General features: G+C 37.7%; 1 protein-coding gene across 10 annotated transcripts in view; it reads left to right on the top strand.

Moving 5' to 3' along the window:
* The window catches only part of NTNG1 (netrin G1), a 168732-nt gene extending 147990 nt beyond the window's left edge, over positions 1-20742 (top strand). For all 10 annotated transcript variants that reach the window (XM_030032435.2, XM_030032434.2, XM_030032438.2 and 7 more), the window contains one exon: positions 19512-20742. In XM_030032435.2, the coding sequence (XP_029888295.1) occupies positions 19512-19738 (227 nt within the window). In that variant the 3' untranslated portion in view covers positions 19739-20742. The remainder of the gene's footprint in view (positions 1-19511) is intronic.
* The last annotated feature ends 906 nt before the right edge of the window (positions 20743-21648 follow it).

Below are 21648 nucleotides of genomic sequence, written 5' to 3'. Positions count from 1 at the left end.
ATGAAGGGGCCTTAAAAGTATCATTCAGGAGTAAGTAAAGTCATCTCCATCCAATACTTAACTGCAGATAAAAACTACTGACCTGAGGCAATTAAAGAGAGTCGACACTTCCTATCTTGACATTGATGCAACTGATGGCATTGCTGACACCAGCACATGCTGATTATTAAGACTTCAGTAGTTATTGTTTTAACTTCCTTTACACATGTGCAAATACAACTCTCCCAAGAGATCTCTTTGTTCACAATGATGGCAATACAAAAACCAAAGTTTCGTTTAGAAGGGGCTGATAGGTTTTAACTTGCAAGGTGCTGACTGCCTCCCTTAACAGAAGCTAAGCTCCCCCAATGTTATAAAAAGTAAAAAAATGCCTTTTAATATTATACGTTAATAAATGGATGCCGTCTACCTGTAAAGTTAAAAGACTAGCTTCCACCTTTAATGGATTTCAGAGTTATTCTAGGTACAGGGGTACACCTGATGTTAAGGTGTGTTTCTGCCTTGAATTTGAACATGCTGAAAGGATGTAATCCTAAAGTAACGAGCATTTCTAACTTCAGGTATGTATTTCTACAGAGCTGAGTATTGTAGCATCTAACAACTAATGAACTCAAGGCTTTTTAATTACATACTACTACTATTTGAGGTACTTTCCAAAAGATTTTAGATGTCTTTACTCATTGACAGTATTTGTTATGAGTAATCTATAAAGGTGGAAAAAAAAAAAAATCTCAGACTGAAGGTTTTAAAGAAATTTAGTTAAACTAAAGGAGTTGTTATTTAGTATCAATAGCTTGAGTACTTCAGCAATGAATTTCTGAAAATAAGTAAGACCTTTCAAGATCTGAGCTCTTAACTAAAACTCTTAACACAAGTGCCTTTTTACATTTCCCGATTCCCACTTCACCCTTTTGTTTTCTGACCATCTTACCTAGCCTGTTTTAGAGCTGGTCTTCAAAACCTTTCACTCCTGTGAGTCATGTGTCTATCTTCATGCTTGCATGCTTATAGACAGTAGAACATCTTACAGCAGAAAATGAGAAAGCCTGTACCAAGTTAGACCAGGGATCCATTTACCCCAGCGTCCTCTATTTGACAGTAGTGGGCTTGAGTGGTACTTCATTCAGCATAGGCATCCAAACTCTGGGAAGCTACAGTTTACGGATTTTCTTAGCCAAAGAGTTCATCAGTATCCTCATATTTAGTTGGTCTTAATGAGCCTTTCATCCACTAATTTGCCTAATCACTTCTTGAGACATTCATACTTCTGGTATCCAAACGTTCTGGGCACGAGTTCACAATTATGCAAAGTGTAACAATAATAATAATTTCTTTGTTTTAAATGGCTGGCTGACAATTTTATTTGGTACTTCCTAGTTCTTGGGAGGAAGAGGTACTAAGAATAAATTAATAATCATTTCCAATTTGTTTTCCATAACATTTGTGATTTTATAGATGTCTATTTCATTTTCCTTCAATCTACCTTCCCTCTCTTATGCTGAAGAAACCTAATCTATTTAATCTCTCCTTTTACAGGAACTGCTTATATCTATGATAGCTCTTCATTCTACCTTTCTTGATACTACTGTATACCTTTTCAATATGCAAGACTTCATGCAGCGTTCAAGAGATGGGCGCATCATGAAGTTATATGGTGACATTGTGGTGTTTTCCATTTCATTCTTTTTCTCCTGTCCTAAAAAAATTCAAGAATCTATTTGCCTTTTTGACTGATAAAGAGCATTAAGTCAACATTTTCAGTAAAATACTCTGAACTACTCTTAAGGTCCCTTTTCTAAATGGTAAGAGCCAAGTATCTATAGGGGTGCATTCCTCTTGAACACTGAATTTCATCTACCATTTTATTGTGCTGTTACCCAACACCTTAGAAATTCTTCTGAAGGTCTTCACAGCCACAATACTTTTGTAATATGAGCAAACTTTATTACATTACTCTTCACTCACTTTTCTAGCACAACTCTGCCTGTGTAAATCCTGACACAGTTCTTACAGGACTGAGTAGTAGTCTCTGACATTTATTCTTACCCTGTTTCCTATTATTCAATCCATGATTATTCCATGAAAAAAAAAAAAAACCAAAAAACCAAACCACAGAAAATCCCCCACCAAAAAACTCTCTTATTGGTTTCTTGCGGGGGGGGGGGGGGGGGGGGGGGGGGGGGGGGGGGGAACAACAAACCAAAACTGCTGAGGGATCTTATGAAATACTTTTTGGAGATTCAGATACATTATCAACTTGATCATTTGTGTCCCTATGCTTATTGATTCCTTAAAAAAAAATAATCTACTAGGTTTGTACACCATTATTTCCCTCAACAAATGTTCACTCTTCCATGCTCATTGTGCTCATTCATCTATCCGCTAATTCTATTCTTCATTACAATTTCCATCAATTTGCTTGCTGCAGAAGTTTTACTTGCTAGTCTTTAGTTCCTCTCAATCTCCTTGGAGCTCTTGATAAAACACATCTGCCATAGTCCCTTCTTATAGTTAATCAAGCCTGTCTTGGCAATTAAATTAGTAAAATCACAGGTAACAGAAATTGTTTCTGCATTTCTGCAGAACTCTTGGATCAATATTATTTGCTTCCAGTGATCTGCTGCAATAGACTGTCTTCCATTTTAAGATGGAAACCATTAAAGAATGATTTGTATAACCTTTGAGGCACACCTCCAGAGCATGGCCCCATCAACATAGGCAGTAGCCTGGTAACCTTCTAAAGCTCTTCCATAGTTAATACTTCGTAGATTTTTCCCTTCCCTACCTTACACACCATTTGTTTGCCCTATACACTTCCTAGAAAGTTTCTGCTTCTGATGTGTTTAGAAAAAAATTAATTACTAATTTTTATGACTTGAGTACATTGCTCAATCATTTCTGGCCTTCCTTGGTACTTTAGCATGTTCTTACAGCTAAATTCTGAGAGTCTATACTCTTTTCCTTCATTTTGTCATCACTTCAACATTTTTCTTTACTGTTTGTAAATGTATTTCTTTATGAAGTTTTCTTTTACTCTGCTGCTAACAATGCAAGTTTTATAAAAATCCTTTTAAATAGTGGTCTTTTTTTCGGTACTCGCTTTACTCTGCATCTCTAATATGACCAGCTCACCAAATCATCTGCAAGCATTCTGCCCCTTTAGCTTCTCCTTGCAGTGAGAAGCTTCTCCATCTTTCTAATAAGTGCCTACATGATCATCTCCTCTTCCCCTAGATCCATACCCCTGAGACATGTACTAACCCTTCTAGTAACTTCAAAGTCATCTTAAAGTTAAGCACACAAGTTAATATTTTGACAAGGAGCATGGGTATGATAAAATCAGGAACAAAAGCTTGATCTTTTAAATGTCAGTCCAGCTTTTTGTCAGATCTTTGACTATTACCCTTTACAGTACAAATTCTAGTCAAGCTATTCACATGAATAACAACCTTGAAAGTGAATACAGCTTTTACAGGATTCAGCCAATATATATTTCGAGGGGACTGATAACCCATACAAAAGTACCATGATGTTCTGTAAAATATTAACGGTATTGTTCTTTCCATTTCTTTCATCCCTGCACAATTTTGAGATATGATTTTGTTGATTACGAACTCTTCTTCTGTCACATTGGACTGCAGTCAATGGCAAAATCATTAAAAGAGACTTTTAATGGAAGCCAAGTCAAGCCCGTTATAATTATCTTGGCTTCTAAAGAGAATAATTAAATTGTTAATAAAACTTTTACCTATAATCATCAGGTGAGAAGAGGAGGATGTGACAGTGCTGGAAATCTAAAGATTTCTGCAAAGAAGGGGAAAGAGAGTCTGATCATAATTCAGTTGTTGGTAATTAATGTCTACAGAAGATTACTTATAACTGAAATCAACTTGAAATAATTATATTAAAGAGACTGTGTTCATTAACATCACTGATTTCAATATACAGCTGGGGCCCACAATGATTAAAGCATTATGCCCAAAACCATTTTGTATTTTTATAACTACAGCTTGGACGAGTACTTCTTCGTATGCTATTTTTTTCTTTCCAATGACAATCTGTCTTTTTGTTCAGATGGCAGTGGAAAACCATGTAATAACAATTGCACTGATGCCACTGGCTGAATGTAAAGACAATATTTTGATTTGTACTTCTGTTTGCAGATCAATTTACCCACTTCATTCCCTTTGTAGAGACTGAGTGGAGTAACTTTCCAAATCTTTCACACTGTTCAGACATTTATGAAACCCTATTTTCCAGATGTACAAAGAATAAAGCATAACAAAATCTGTCTGTGCATAAATCAAAATATTACTCCAGCTTACAGAGCCAGTGGTTGAGCTGTATATTGAGCATCTCTGAACAGCCAGACAAATACACCTTTATCTTTCTATGACACCTATGTGCTAGCCCCTGTTCTTATTCTATTTCCTGCTTAAATTTGAAGGCTTTTCCAATGGACCCAAGAATCTATTCTTGCACTTCATAACTGCTAGGTTATAAGGAGCTCAACCATAATCTCTTTGGAGGAGGAATTCTCCCTTCAATAGTTATTTAGGTTAGCCTTAAGAAATAGCACCAAGCAGCTATAGGTTAGGGATACACAAGGGCTACAATCAAAAGAGCTACCAGCTTTGTTACCCACATACGCTAATCAGTACCCATTTCTGCTGACAGATGCAGGAGGAACAAATGCCTCCAGTATCCTCAGTATAGAAATAGCTGTCCATAGGAGACAATTCAGCAGGGTGTTCTGTTAATGAGATGCTGCATCACCGAGCTCTGAATGTTACACATACTTTAAATCAGAAATGAACTTCCCTTTTAAGCCAGAAGATCCTTGAAATAGGACTCTTACTTCGAAGAGTTTAGAATTTAATCTCCAAGGAGAGTAAAGAGTTTCACCACATGTAGCTCTTTCTTTAAAGAGCTGAAGCTGCATTTTGATAGTGAGGCAATAAGCACTGACTAGTGTCCAAGGACAACGAGTTACTCTCACAAGGTTCAAAAACCTGGCTTACTTGCTACTGATTTCAAGAACAGGAGAATCCCACAATGAGATTTAAACTGGGGCCATTAGTGCAAGGAAATTCATATTGAGAGCAAACATAGCATCCTTAAATCACCCCCATTATGTTGACATTATGCAGCAAAGCGCAGCACTCTGCAAGGAGGCTTCAGTTCTCAGAAAAAGCATCCTATTCCACATATCTTTACAGACAGATTACAACAGTGTATTACAACACAAATGTCTTAAAAATTGAGCCAGATGTTTTGGAATGCCTCAAATTACATATGCACACAGGCCATTTGGTACACAACTGGGGAGAAACATGAAAGGCTGCATGCACACAGCATAACTTCTGCAAAGGTTTGAAAATTTGGGTCAAGATTTACACCACCTATCAAAATAAAGCCATATACTGCTATAATTTTTCTGCAACGACCTGAGAGCTTTGCTAGTTCATGCAAAACCATTACTGATTTAAAACACAGCTGAGAAGATGCCTAGAGAAGTGTACTCCAGTTATATCTTCTCTTTTATTCAGAGGCAACATGAGAACTTAGCAATGATGCTGCAGCCCACGCTGCTCTGCACCATTAGAAGACCTTGACTGGTTTGCAAATACAAAACACTGAGCCAGCTAAGATGTGTTGAGCACCTCCCTCACCTCCTCCCACCCATCCTGGCTTTGGCTCAAACCCCACTGTTCCAGTTCCAACCACTTCCCTTTAGCACTGATTTTTCTCTTTTAGCTTAGCAGCTACTCATTCTGTAGCTTTCTTGCAGTCTTCAGAAAACCATCATCCCACTCAGATCTGCCATGTTACCACTTAAGAAATGCTGTCTCATACAGGCAGCATAAAATCTTTGCATTTCACACTCCTCCCATGCTCTCACTTCACTGGGCCTGTGTTTCAAACCTGAGCAGGAACCACACCGGAGCCTGCTGCCCAAGGTGAACACGTCTCTGCAGAGGTTGGCCTTACATGCTGGCTAGCCGTGCTGGCCATGTGGCTTCATGGAGCAGGAGGAGGCTTGGTGTTTAGCCTCAGTGTTTGACCCCTCACAAGGGTCCAGGCACAGGCCAGTTCTACAAAAAGTCATCCTACCTGGAATCACAGCCTTTTCTCATCCTCCAATATCACGTGCACCCATCAGTCGGCACTCTACACAGCCGTACAGCAAACACCGTCTCCCACCATAGGAGGCAATGTAAAGGAATACACACAGTTCTGGAGGAGTTGTGGTTGGAGAACACAAATTTCCATTGTAATCGCTGTCAAGGCTGCTGAAAGAGAAGGACAAGCATGTGACAGGAGTTGTAGGGGTTCAGGTTATGTCAGGTAGGGGTATGCAACGGGGATGGCTGGGGGCAGAGGACAGGACTGGACCCAAAGAGACAAACTTGTCAGGAAATACGGCTTCATCATCCAAATTCTAGTTAGCAGAAATCTGTTTCCAGTTTCTCTGAGAGTTCTACAAAGAAATGTACTCAGGCATTATGTTTTAAAAGAATATACATTTTCTAGAAGTACATTTTCATAAAAATTGAGCATTTCTTGTGTGACCCTTACTTCTCTAAACCAAAGGTGAGTATATGAGTTTGTAACTGTTAAATGCACAGCTTCTCAGGAGCATGAGAAAACGACCAAGGTCTTGGCTTTTCAGTCTTAAGTGTGAGTGGAAGACTTTTTGAGTAACACAATTACTTTGTTTCATCATGAAGTTTAAGGGTATTGATACAATATATCTTCACTAATATATAACACACTGGTCATAGACTATTTTGTCTAGATTAATGAAGATATCTTTGTTTTTTTCAACTCTGGCATGACTTGACAATCTAAAAATTGGAGAAAATAATTTTAAATAAAATAAAGCAAGTACTTTGAAGTGAAATCATATTTTGCAGTTATCTATTCCTTGAGGATCTCAGGTTATTTCAGTTGTCACTAATAATTAAATTTTAACACCTTTTTGCATCAGGATTGGTAAACAAATACAAGTATGTTAATCAGTATGTCAAAAGCAATGCAAGAACCATATAAAGCACAAAGGGAAACAGTTCTTACTCATTAGAGTCTTTTACTCTGGACTTTTTAATATCCTGAATTATCCTAACATTTTGTCATAGTAAGCAATATCAACATCCATGTTTAGAGGCATTATCTTTAGCTCATATGCGTGTAGAAAGAACTTTTCAGACATTAGCCCAAACAAACACATATTGAGTGCTCTCTTTCTAAGTCTAAGCCAGGTCTATTGTTATTCAGATGTTTTCTACATTCTAGCAAAACTGTAGAGTTGATAAAATGAGATTAGTGCAATCCTGTTACTATTGCAGTAACTTAGTAGTAGTAGCCTGTATAATAATATTGTGAAAAATATGTAGGTTGCCTGTACGCAGTCTTAATCTGTATTGGTCAATGTGTGATAATGAATTATGAATTCTAACTGCATACTTACCAAAACATCGCTTTTGAAAAGACAAATAAATAATCAGAGGCCTTGAAATTTTGTTAGGAGGCAATATAATTAGATAAACAAAGACAGTTATTATGTGTTTTGTTGTGAGCATCTTTTGGACATTTTTGCTGAATTATGTGATATTATAAGTCAGTTTAAAAAGTGTTTTCAGCTAAAACACTGCCTAAGTCCATCATATCAGTCACACCTGTGTAGCACATTGCAGAAAAACTAGTGTGCCTGAAGAGGATTGTGTTGGAGAGCAAGCATCTATTATCTGTGTTTTCCCATCTAATGGCTGCTCTGTCATGAAGATAAATGCACAATGATACCTAGAGCAAGTCTGTGTGTAGCAATAAATATTGTAGATGAAAACTATCGTGAAGCAGCTAATAGCTTTAATCATTTGATACATTAATTTATTAGTTCTCATTTTTGCTGAGTGCTACATGCCAGCTGTTTGAGTCATCTTATTGATATTCTGATGAAAAGAGTAAGAAAGTAAAGCATTACACCAATTAAAACCCCACTTACAGGCGAGCATATTATCATCCAGTATGTCTCAGAAAGAAATTATAAGAATCTGCCTGTTGAGTGTCATTTTTTAATTTTACTGTAATAATTAAAAATAGACAATAACAGATAATATTTTTAAAGGCCAAGATAAAGCAGAGGGGATTAAAAAAAACATTTGCAAATCTACTGTATTCCCGATATACAAATATGAAGCTGCTAAAGTTCTGACTGGTGAGATTAGAAGAGATACATACATGACATTGGTATTTCTAATTGTCAGAGTATTTAAACATCTTATGCAATTGCATATGACACTGAAGTTGACAAGATTGCATATTCCTATTTTAAACTTTATAGTTTATAAGCCTTTTTATAGCTAAGAGTCTCCAAACTCCCTTGGAAACAGTAATCAACTCTGCTGTTGCATTTATCTAATCAACAGTGCAATCTAGTAAATAGAACTGGAATTCACAGGACCTGCATTCATTCCCTCCTTTTGTTAACATAGGCAAATCATTTGACTTTCCTTGGCATCAACTTCTTCATTGTTCACTGGCAATAACAACTCTTACTCTGAAGAGCTTTGAGACACCTACAGGGCAGTGTTTTTATCCCCATTCTAGAGCTAGCTCAACAAAAGCACTCTGAAACATTTCATCCACGTTCAAACAATAAATCAACGTAATTTCAGAAAGAAGATCTCCTGATTCCCAGAATAGTTGCTTTAAAAAAAAAAAAAATTCCCTCACATTTCATATGCTTTGTAGGAACTATATAAATATTTTACCTTTACATTGTAACAAATGTTCAGGTAAACTCTGAATGTTCATCTTCTGAGAGATTCTACGCCTTATACTTTGCACATTGGTGCTTTTGTCTCCTATAGCACATTATTATCCTAGTATCTTAAGTGTCTCTGTTTAGAAAAATGCACGCAAGAGGAATATATAATGACGCAGAAACTTGGCTTTACCCTTACTTGTGGTCACTGTAACATAGCTGATTGTAAGTCACATGTAAGTGTGACTCCCTTTTTTTAGTTACATACCCATCCCATTTTAATATCTTTGATATTTATGATCGTGTAATTAAAGATTGCCGATGTTTCCATTATAAATGCTATTTTACATAGTTTAGAAGTTGATCATAACATGTATTTCCAGTAGATCTTGTCACTAATTTTTCAAAATGCCCCATGCAATTGGCTTTAAGCCAAAGTAGCAAGAAGAAAGTTTGCAACATTCAAATGTAGATCACAAATAACGTCAGAATAGCAGTGTTCAAAATTTAACTTGACATGAATATAACATCTTCTGTGTAAAAAAAATAAATACAACTAAGTGTGCTTTAAAAAACTAGCCATTACAATGCAAAATTATTACTTTGATTTCAAAGATTTTTTTCTACACAATGTTTTGCTATACACAGCAAGTATTGTAAAATAAAATTTGCAGAACCAACCTTACTCCATCTGAGTAATACTAAACCGATTATTAAAAATTTAGCTCTTTCTTAACACCAAAACCAGGACATATGTTATTAAGCTACAAAAACTATGCTGCTTTGGGGAATAAAAACTTTAAATAACTCATTAGTCTCCTCTTCTTTATCAAACACATCATGAACGCTTTTGCTCAAATTGCCAGAGAGTACAGACACATTCACAAATGTATCATATATTTGCGGAGCAAAAAATTAGGAGAGAATAATTTTTTTAAAATACTGTCATTAAGTAACATAAGATTATGATTTAATCTTAAAGCTCTCACTCAGCAGCTTTCTAAAATAATTTTGTCTGCAAAGACCTTAAGGATCCAGGGCCATGCAGATGTTTTAAGGAATACCAATACATCCAATATTTGTCCTCAGTTTAGTACTATTGCGGAATTAATGTCATTATTAATAGAAGCCACCGACGCATTCTCTCACTCACTCTCTTCCCCCCCTTCCCTAAAAAATTTTTGGAAAATAATTATTAGAATAGTTCTAATCCGCTAAATCATTAGGAAATATTTTCAGTTGTGATTATCTTCTCTGGTTTTGCTGCCAAATAAAGTAATAAGTGTGGGGGACTATTTCATGGGTTTTGAAAGTCTTCTAATGCAGCATTCATTGGGAAGAATGGCAGGAAGAGAAACTTCCGTCTTTGTAAACAGAGAGAAATTATTTGCGTTCCATGGTGTCCAAAACATTGCAAGTCAAACACCGTAGCAGCTAAGGAGGCAGGAACATTCAGCCTGTTACATAATTCATAATCATGTATTTGAATTGCTGACCTTTGCGCACTCCTGCTTTGGTTTGCTCTCCAGGCTTTCTCCTGCCTTTCTGTGCTTTGTAAAAGCGATTCTTGTTGCAGGTCTGTTGAATAGCTCTTGGGAGCTTTTTAAGAAAATACTGTTCTCATGCACGAACCTGAAAATGCTGCTGTTCAGGCAAGGCCATCCTGCTGGCTTTTTGGATAGGACTGAACTGCCTGACCGTAGGTGTCTAGTGCCGCCGCTAAGGAGCAATGGCAGTTGGTGATTCCGCAAGGAGACAGCAAGCAGGAGCAGGAGGTGGCCTGTGTCGGGGAAGGGGAGCGGGGGGGGCGGCAGGGCAGGGAGCTCCCCAGAGGGTCCCTCCCGCAGCACCCACGCCAGGCAAGCGGGGCGGCGCTGGTGGCAGTACCAGGGCCAGTCGCAGCCTGCAGGCTGCCAGACGAGCCCCTCCCGCGGCGGCGGGTCTGGGCTCGCACCGGGAAGTCAGACGTGCAAGGCCAGGGTGGGCCGAGCCCAGCAGGTCCCTCGGGCGAGGGCCGAGGCAAGGGCTGGAGTTCAGATGCGCTCCCGGGCGGGGGGGCAGAGGGTGCTCGAGCGGACGCCTCACAGGAGGCTTTTCACAGCTCTTGCTCACAGCTTGGGGGTCTCCCCCGGAGCCGTCCAGCGTTGCGCAGCTGCACCTGGGTCAGAGCAGACCTCGAACCCAGGCAGGGAAGCCATGCGTGGCGGGATGCAGAGCCCGCAGGCAGCAGGCAGGGCCTGCCTCAGGCACCCAGGGCTCCAACCGCTGCCTGAGGCAGGCAGGCATCCCCCTGGCAGGCCTCCTGCCACCGCTCCCACAAGGCTAAATCTCTCCCAGGTCTTACGATACACCTGCCTGCTCCGCGTCAATGTCTGAAACGCCCTCTGGCACCTCTAGTGGCGGTAGCTGCTTGTATTCAGGGAACCGAATCTCACCCTCCAGCTGGTCAAGGGGCCTTTTGGTGACCCCGTCATCTTCTGTGTCTGAGGAGTTTTAGTGCTTAGCCAGTTTTTATTGATAGTGGTTACATCCAAACCCTGACCTTGCTGTTGGCACTAGGAAGAAAAAAAAAAAAAAAAAAAAAACCCCAAACAACACAACCCCCCGCCCCGTACTTTCAATTGCTTCTCATTGTAGTTAAGGAAAGAGAAGATAGATCACGTAAGAATGTTCATTTATCCCCAGGAAGATAGAAATAACGGCACTGCAGCTTACAGCTTTTCAAGTGGAATATGAATAATGGGGGTGGGTAGTCCCTTTTGAGTAACTAAAGCTATGATGTAGTTTATTGCTCTCCTGAGATTACCCTAAAATATGATAAGGGTCATACCAATTCAGTGGTGCTCCTCCTTAAGCAAAGCAATTAAAAGAATGGGGATTTTTTTTTCCCCCCCACTTTGGGAATCATCCTCTTTTGGAGAAGTATAAAATTGGAAGCATCAAAATCGGAAAACTGAAAGGTTAATCAATCATTTTCTGAAACCGAGGAAGATTGGAAGGTATTATCTCAACCACAATTCTTAGATAACTAAATCTGGATTTGGTTTCAGCCACTTTAACAAGCAATCTTGTGTTGTTTGTGCCAAAGCTACTATGGCTTCTCTATCATCAATTCCAAAATTCAGTTCTCCCCCTTGTCCTCTTGACAGATTTGATGTATTTCTCCTCATTATCTTTTATTAATTAAATCCAGGGATTTTAGATTAAGAATAGAGGTGGAAAATGAGAAAGCACAGACACAACCTGTGAAATAGAGTAACTTTCTACCTCTGCTATCCTTATACCATGGTTAAAATAAAATCTGTTCTGTAGAGGATTTTGCACTTTCAGTAGTGAAACCTAATCAACTATGCTTACCCATGTGGATGCTAGGATAAATTGGTACCTATTTACAGGAGAGAGGAATCACCATCCGTTCTGCAGCTGTGCACTGGGGAGAACTCTGAATAGTAGCTGCATCTTCTTGAAGAAACTCTGAAGATTTCTGCAACTTGATCAGAACGGGCTTAGCTTTGAAGTGAGAATTGAGCAGAAAGAACAGAAATTACATGTAGGCAAACAATCTAAAAATTCTACCAGAAGTTTTCAGCAAACACAGTACCTCCATTACCCACCTATTCGTTTACTGTCTGATAACTTAATAAAACTGGTTTGATTAAAAAATCGTCATTTCAATTGTGCCTCTAACGGGCATTTCTAAGACAAGTCAAGATGGAGATGTCTGCCTTTAGAAACCACTCTCACTTGGTCAATGTTTATTTCCTTGTATTGTTGGCAATATAATTAATCACAACATTGTTTCAAGTTTGCACCGGAGATCTTTGTGTTAATGTTTGTCACTTTATGACTGGAGTTTTGACACAGTAAGATATGCTTTAGGCTTATACTTGTCTACACTGATTTATTTTGTCTTAACTTCAGAATGTGCCTTGGTGGTTAAGCACAAACCAGTTTTCTTCTCATGCTATCAAAGCATCTATCTTGTCTTGATTTGACAGTATCCTAAGATAGTTTTACTGATCCTACTACAGCAAATGTTGAATTAGTGTCACTTCAAAAAACCAAATCATTATGAATCTCTCATTCAAAAGAGCAATAGCTCTTTTTTGTATCAGGCATGTCTGTGGTTCAAAGCCACTGAAGAAATCTGATCAACACTGACGTGTATTCGTGGTAGCAAAATACTTAAAAACCATTTGGCAGCAACTGTAACTGGTAACGATACATTAAATTCTAATAATAATGTAACAGTAGGTCTAATTGGCAGACAGGCAGGGGGAGAACTCTAAGTGACAAAACCTTCAAGTCAGTTATTAGTGACTGGTTATTCAAATGAATAAGATACTTAAGTTATGAAAATTTGAGGTTTTGTTATGTGCTGTGCAACACTAATTGTAACAGCAATACTTGTAACCTTTCAGAAGAAGCCTGACTACTTGGAAGTTTTCCCCATGCCCTTATATCCTCATTCCTAATACTTTATATGGGTGAAATCTCATGAGTCAGTGGGGCTCCACATAGAGATCTTTAACACCTAACAAGTATATATTGTATTTTTAGGATTGTTTCCAAATAATGGAAATAATCTGTTGTTGCTAACTTTGGCAATTTGAAAATATTTTGATTGTGGTCACTTATGTTCTGATACAACTGGAAGCAATTTTAAACCTTTGCAGTTGAATGAGACTAAGTGTTTTGCATTCCCCAACTCCATTAATATCTATTTGACAAACTGTGGGAAAAATATTACTAACACCTTCACGACTGCAGAGGTTTTCTTGTGCATGTTTGCTATATTTATGTGTAGATGTACATATTCTTATTAGGCATACACACACAAGCCTCCTCATTTGTTGCAATTTCTTTTACCTTCTGTGATTGTTTTTACTTTTTATTGATTAAATGATCATATTTTTAGAGAATGCGTATTAATTACAGAATCTTTATAGTATTCATAGGAACTAATTCTGTATTTGACAAGAAATCGCTTGTGCTTGGCCTCAATTTACTGAACTTATTGAAACCTCCTAATTTTTTCATGTCATTTCAATGTGCTGTTCACAGCTCTCTCTATATAGACAACCACTGCATATATTGAAGCTACCTATGAACAATCATTTCTGAAAACAAGGGTTTCACTATGCTTGGTTTTTTACTCACTTATTATGCCGAGACAGAATATTCTGTTAGCATGTGTGCTGAAAACTTCCTCATAAATGAATTCAGGTAACATTCTTTACTAGATAAGACGTACCAAGGAAACAGATGCATTAGAGAAAGAAAATAGCCAAGAATAATTTCTTCAGCCACTAGACCTGCATGCTTTCAAAGTTATGAACAATGGGTGGAATCCAAGGTCAAAAAATTCTCGTGATTTCAGTAGTGCCATTCACACAAACTACTGACAAACAGTATGGAAAATTCACTGTAGCAGAAGTAGGGTCAAAGCTTGCATCGCTGCTTTAGAATAGACCAAAATGTTGTGTAATATATTCAGAGCTGTCAGCCCACCAACCTGTCCAGGGACTATAATACTCATGATGTGGGAGACAAAAAAGGACAAAAGTGAAGAGATGGTTTTAAAAAGAGAGGGAGAGAGAAGGCTGTAACAAATGATAACACAAAAAGAGCACACTGAAGAAAAATAGTGATGGGAGAGATCATACAAAGCACTGCTTGAAATGAAAGACTTCACAATTCAAGAAAGGAAGCAAGGCCCTCTAATAAAAAGTTTTCTTTCTGTGACTTTATCATTAATGGTCTTTTTGCTGTTCCCACAAACAATGAAAATTTCATAATGAATCCAGATTTTGATGCAGAAAGTGAAGACCACCTACCCCAGATCAAAAAAGGTGTCCTTTTGAATACGTTCATTTCTTTCTTTTAAGTCAATAGCCTGTCCTTTCTCATATTCATGTGGCTGACCCACCTGAATAAAATGTTACTGTAGGCAAGCTGTACAAAAATTAAGGTAGCACAAAGAAAGGTACAAAATGTATTTTCTCCCCTCTTGGATGGCCTTCAGGAAAGACAGGAGGCTAAAAGAAACTGTGCTTAAGTCCAATAGCGTATTGTTTTTCTGTCTGAGCAGTAGGCAGACCAAAAGCCCTGTGCATGTGCTCTGAAGTTGCCCACAGTGACCAGAAAGAAGTCAACAGCACAATGCTGTGCCTGAGGTGGCCCTCCAGATCAAAGACAACAAGGCTTGCGTTTGTGTTAATGTGTCTATATTGCTGCTTCAGAACTAAAATCAGCCACAGTTGTCTATCCCTTTTCTTTCAAGAAGCTGCAATGGTATTAAAGTTGAGTTTTGGACAAACTCAGAAATTTTTGTGTATTATTCAGATTTGAACATTTAAGAGGAAAGTAGACATTTGTCAAATAACTATGCTACTCTCAATACATTCCATTAAATACTCAATATAAATTCTATGAAACACTAGCACATCACTTATCCCTTGAACTGCTTGAGCAGGTTGAAAGACTGGATGTTTTCCCCTTGTTTTCCTTTTTTTTTTATTCCATTTGCAAATGTAATAACATTGGAGTTACAAATCAAGAATATTTTGTGACTTGTGGCAAAGCATCTTTCATCATCATTCATAGAGGTCTTATCCTAAAAAAGAGGCTTCAATATTTTATTAATGATTACTTTGGAAAAGATGTTTACATTTTAATTCAAAAATAGTAATATCTCTTACTAATTTGCAGGGGTTTGTTGGTTTGGAAGGGGAAGGGGGGGCTGCCCCAAGGACAGAAAAGCTTCAAATATCTATCCATTTTTACATGTGTCTTTTTTCTGTCTCCTTTGTATAGTGTTTTAAGGATCCCTCTATCCATTTTTACATGTGTCTTTTTTCTGTCTCCTTTGTATAGTGTTTTAAGGATCCCATAATCAGACCATAGCTTAGATTGCAAATCGATGAATTACGAAAATAACATTAAAAATTTTGCTCTGGTTTACTTTAAATATTTCACTTCCCACAGTAGCGCAGATCTGGAGACTGTGCTCAGAAATATGTCCCTGAAAGGCTTGCAAAACTCTCCAGAGCAAATCAGATATCTCTGTTTTCTTTCTTAAATTATCAATTTGACATCCTGTCTTCTAATTAATGAAGATCTGCCAGACAACCCACAGCTAGTTCAGCCACACAAGTCTTAATCATGTGTGATTACTTCAGAATTAGTTCTTTTACTTGCATCACTTCTCCGTGTTTCATTCTTTGATCAGAACTTGATACCTGATGCCTTTCAGATTAATTCAAGTTAATTTTTCATTATTGTTACTTTTAATGATGAAGATAAGGCAGAGCTGGTTCAACAGCTCTCAGCAGCGGAGGCAACATTTCACTGCTTAGAGTAGAGGAAGGGGCAAGGGCACAGCAGGTAGGAGAAGGTAGGAGGGGTACAACGGGCAGGAAAGCCCCGTATTGCCAGGCTCGCTGCTCCTGCTGCTTGGGGAAACGAAAAGGCCAAGGGCCAAGCACGTGCTGGGGTTCGGCCAGCCCTACCTGCTCCCACCAGCACCAGCTGCAGCAGCTCTCCTTGGGCATCAGCACAAAGCAAGGGGGCCGCAAGGTTCTGCCCCTTCCTGCCCTGCTGAGCAGCTCCCAGGTCACTGCCTTCTCCGAGTAATGCCTAGAGCCTCTTCGGAAATAAAATGTGTTATAACACCTATCCTAGAAAAATACTGTGTTAACGTTTGAAACAACAATTAATATACTTGCCTTGCTTTGGTCCTGGCAGCATGTCAGCTACTTTTCTTTAAGGCAAAAATTCTGTTTTAAATTCCAGTGAAAGTACTTTTCTTTATGCTGCTGATGTGCTACGCTCATTAGCTATAGCTAATCCAATTCCTAAACTGAATAAACATAATCAGTTAATATTAAAGTTTTAAAAGTAATCCTGACCATGCTTTCGGGAAGGTGGAAATGGTATTAGAGTTGGTCAGAATAAAACTAAAACAAAATTGGCAAAAGGAAACAATGGGATTTCATAACATTTTCAGAATTGTTTCATTTAACTTCCAAATCACCACAATTGCTATCTACGTGATACATATAGTGTGTACATGTGTGTGTGCAAGAGCAAGAGATACAAGGACGAAACTAAGAAAAAGAAAGCTGTAACAATACAGGATTAAAAATTCAAGAATTTTCAGCTACATAGCAATTTGCTGAGAACATGAAAATCTACCTGTTTTTACTTTAATGTGATTCTGTGGGCAAACTTTTAAAAGCATGCAAGAAAAATGAAGGAGAAGCTTTTGATCCATCCCTTCTCTAGAGTGCATTTAAAAACACTTTCTCATGAGAAATAAATGGTCTGATTTACAAATCGGCATCTATAACATTGTATCCAGAATTTTGTAGACAGCAATGATTAGAGGCATTTGATAGCAGCCTGCATCAGTGCGTCAGGCAGAACAGCCAGCATGTAGCAAAACGCCACTTCAGCCACACATCTCCAGCAGACTGTAACTACAGAGCAGAGTCTGGGCTGGTGGTCTCTGAAAATAAAAGGCTATAGTTGTCAAAGTAAGTTTAAAAATAGGAAAGCTAGTGGAAAATAAATTTGTTTTACTGAATACTTGGGAAAATTTGGATAACATATTCCGAGCCAAACACAAAGTGAAGTATCTCATCTCCTGTTTAAGAAGTGGTATTTAATTAACTATTGAATTCCATTCAATTATTCAAGGCAAAAAATGGTCAGTATTGATGGGGCAGATATTTCACCATTTTCATTGCCTGAACCGTAGGAAGCATCTCAGCAATGAGTAGTCTAGAACAAGCAGTTTCAGTAGCTGTACCATCAGATAAAGTAATTTGATTTTGCATATTGATATGGCTAAATATATACAATATGAATAATAAAGTCAGTTTTAAAGATGCATAGCCTCAGTTGTAAGAGATGTAACTCAAATACTGACTTTTAAAATACAGTTTGGCTTTTTTCAGCCTGTTATCATTATAATTTTCTGGGTTGTTAATCTCATCACATTCATTTGGTGGTGATTTACTGTTCTTTGTACAAAATATAAACACTATTTTTTGTAATGTATATATAGAACATTAAAATTCAGACATATGGCTGTCATCAATAATATGTGTTGTTTGTTGTACCTTAATATTCAAATTTTGACATTACAATTCAGAAACCAGACAACAACTTTAAATCCATAGCTCCTAGTTAAAACCTCTGATTGCTAAAGGAATCACTGAAAAAAATTACTGAACTGTTACCTCTCAATTGCATCTATGAGTTTCTAACACACCGCGTTATTATTTGGCCCACTTGGATGCAGAACATTAGAAAGCAGTTGTCAGGAAGTCCTTCTAGAGCGAGAAAATTATTTTTCTGAAAGCAAGCCAGGACAGATAAGATTACCAGTAAGGCTGCTGGTGCACAAAATTGGACAGATTTATATAGCATTGCATCACTTAAGAACGTGGACTGTTTCAATTTTAGTTCTCATAATACTTGGGTTGCTTTTAAAAGTAAGTAAATTAACATTTATAAAACTGTACTTTTTTGTAGCAATAAATAGCAATGTTTAAAGTAAAATTAACAGTATTTTCCCTATTCTGAATTATTTAGGGTATTTCCAGGCTAAGGTATGCATAAACAGCATATAATGTTGAGACTGCTTCTAAATCAAATAATCTTTTCCCTAATTCTCCAAGTGAAAATTTTTACTGTTACATTCTGCCTAGATAGTAGGTGTAAGATCTTTACTAAAATTGCCTCTCCTATGGAAGACAGAGCTGTAATCTAGCACATATTCTGCTAGTGATATGACCTGGAATAAAACACAGATTGACACATTTAAATAGTATGTTCCTCATATCTCCACATATTTACCCAGTGAAATATTTCATTGGTATTAAGTAATACAAAGTGAAGCTGTCAATTTTTCAGATACGACAATATTATGCAGCTTTAAAACTTTTGCCTGTATTCTTTTCTCTTAATTCTTTTGTCAAATCTGACTTCTGAAGATATTATATCAGGCTACAGTATCTAACCAAGATAGTTTTAAGATGCCAGTTACCCTTGTACCGAAGTAGCAAATCTAATTAAGAAGAAATATTTGATCTGTAATGGAAATAACAACATTATCTTTTATTTCCATATGTATATACCATATGATGCCCATCAAATAGCATGCTGGATTTCCTGCCTGTGCTTGCCTTATCTTTTTTGCGTAATTTTTTCAGGTCATTAATACGTGCAGTTCTTGATTATAAAACCCTGCCTTCTCATACAGATCTTTTTACTTCAGCAAAGCCGTGTTGCATTTTTAACCACTGTTCATGCTTTCCAAAAGCTCTGGATACATTGCCCCTTTCAAATAATACCACACCCACCCACAGTTCCAGTTCAGTAGTAACTATAAAAATGCAGACACTGGCGCGAGGCAGGTATTAATATTCATATTATTAGTCATTATTCATATTAATTCATTAATTAATATTATCATAGTCAGTGATCTGAAGTGAATTATATGGTTCTCCAAGACTACAGCCTAAAAACAAAGGAAAAAAGGATGAGAAAATATCAAATAAAATAAAAAAATCAAACTTGAAGTGTTTAAAAAAACCCACATCCCCTGTTTACATGGCTCAGGAAGAGGGGGGAGGTGGTGTTTCAATTCTGGTTTCAGTGCAGAGTTTCTCCGGTAGATGAACTTATATTTATTCTGCTTTTCTCCCACCCCCACCCCGCCCCCGCTATCTTGCAGCAAACGTATGTGACAATGAACTACTGCATTGCCAGAACGGAGGAACGTGCATCAACAACGTGCGATGCCAGTGCCCTCCGGCTTACACTGGCATTTTATGCGAGAAGTTGAAGTGCGAAAGGGACCCAGGAGGCTGCAGCCAAAACTCCGGCCAGGGGCCAATATCACACAGGCCTCTCTTACTGCTGACCGCTCTACTAGGAGCAACTGGACTTTGCGTATGCTAGACTCTGGATGGTTGATGGCATCACATTCAGGCTGCTTCAAAGGAACGTGCCACATGAAAACAAAACAAAACCCAAGCGTTTGCTACTGAAATTTAAGGAGGAAAAGAGAGAGCAAAAATAACCACATACAAACTAAGGAGGCCTAACTGAACTAAGCCATATTCATCAGTTACGGACAGGGCTCTGAGTCAAGACTGTTCACCTCTGACCCGAGGCAAGTTGGCAGCTGCCTATTCTGTCAAGTCAATGCTAGCTGCAAAGCTTACATAGGACTGAAATGGCTTTGACAGCCCCCAGAATGGGAAGAGAATTTAAAAAACACTTGCTATTCCTATGTGGTGCGCTACCGTACCTCCACCCGGTGTGTGGACCGACCAAATAAAGGCATTCTTTGCTGTCAGTGCATTGTGGGTATAAGGAAATCTGTAAAAGCTGCCATATTGGCCTGCTTCAGTCCCGAATCCTTTCCAACCTGTGCTTTAGTGAACGTTGCTCTGTAACCCTTGTTGGTTGAAAGATTTCTTTGTCTGATGTTAGTGATGCACATGTGTAACAGCCCCCTCAATAAAACTCAAGCCAGTCATATCCTTGTATACCTTAGCAGCACTGCATCAGTAAGATGCTGTGTTCACCTACTGTACAAGAGTGGCTATAGGACAAAAAGTGTATTTATCCTTTTGTATTCAAATGAAGTTATTTTTCTTGAAATAATGTACAATGTAGATTTTTTGTATTATTGCCTATTTGTGTTACCAGACAATTTGTTAATGTATTTAATTCTAATCAGATAAGAGAAAAATATTACTTTTTATTTAGTCCTTTTCTTTTTCCTTTCATTTAATTGTGCAGAGATTTCTCTGTATGGGCAACGTGCTGGCATCAAAGAATATCAGTTTACATATATAACAAGTGTAATAAGATTCCACCAAAGGACATTCTAAATGTTTTCTTGTTGCTTTAACACTGGAAGATTTCAAAGAATAAAAATTCCTGCATAAACAGTTCCAGGATGATGTATTGCTATTTCTTAAGGCCTTTTTACAAAACAAAACAAAAAAAAATTGATCATTTTACCACCTAGTATGTGGAAGAAAAACAAATTCAACAGTGGAAATTGCATCATAACAATCTAACCTGGTTTTATTTTTAGTACTATCATTATTTTTGCAAACAATTTTAAACATAAAGGGCATCATTTGTTTGAGGAAGATGTCATCACATCCCAAGCTTGGAAAAGGTACGAAAAGTTGAATAGTTCTCATCTTTGTTCTCTCAATTCATCACAGAAATTATTCTATGGCTAATTTACAAGGTATTACAGAAGCTAGTCTTTAATTCATACCATTTTTGTGGATTCTGGCAGTAATGAAGTAGATATAGCCACAGCTTATATTGTTTCCCCCAAAGCTTCATTAAAATTATATGTTTATATATGTACCAGTCTGCCTAAGAAACTGCAAAAACAGCAGCAATCACAAAAAAAAGCCAAGATTTAACTTTTAATAAAGTCAAATTTAATATTTAGAAGGAATGTCAAAATATACAGCAGCGAGTAGATAAAAAGTGCTGCTCCAGCAAATAAAGTTTGTTTCAAGTATTGCCCAAGGTGTAATAAATTCTTGTTTCTGCCTTTTATTAGGCCAATTACTGAGTGTGACAGAAAAGGATAGCAAGAATAGAGAGGCAAGCCAAAACCACAGCAGTGTTTCAAAGTCCTGGGAAAAAAAAAAAAAAAAAAAAAAAGGTAGCGAGACTGTGTGAATTCATTTCCTGGCAATTTTCATCATAATGCCTATAAATATTTTACCAACTTAATAGCCTAGTATGGAAAACAATTAATCAGCAAAAGAAAAATTCCCAAGAGAAATAAATTCTACCTGGCTGCCTCTTCCAAATGGTGAACAGAGCAG

This window comes from Aquila chrysaetos, chromosome 12 (genome assembly GCF_900496995.4).
Source record: "Aquila chrysaetos chrysaetos chromosome 12, bAquChr1.4, whole genome shotgun sequence".
In the NCBI taxonomy this organism is placed as follows: Eukaryota; Metazoa; Chordata; class Aves; order Accipitriformes; family Accipitridae; genus Aquila; species Aquila chrysaetos.
This window is presented reverse-complemented; position numbering and strand designations above follow the sequence as displayed.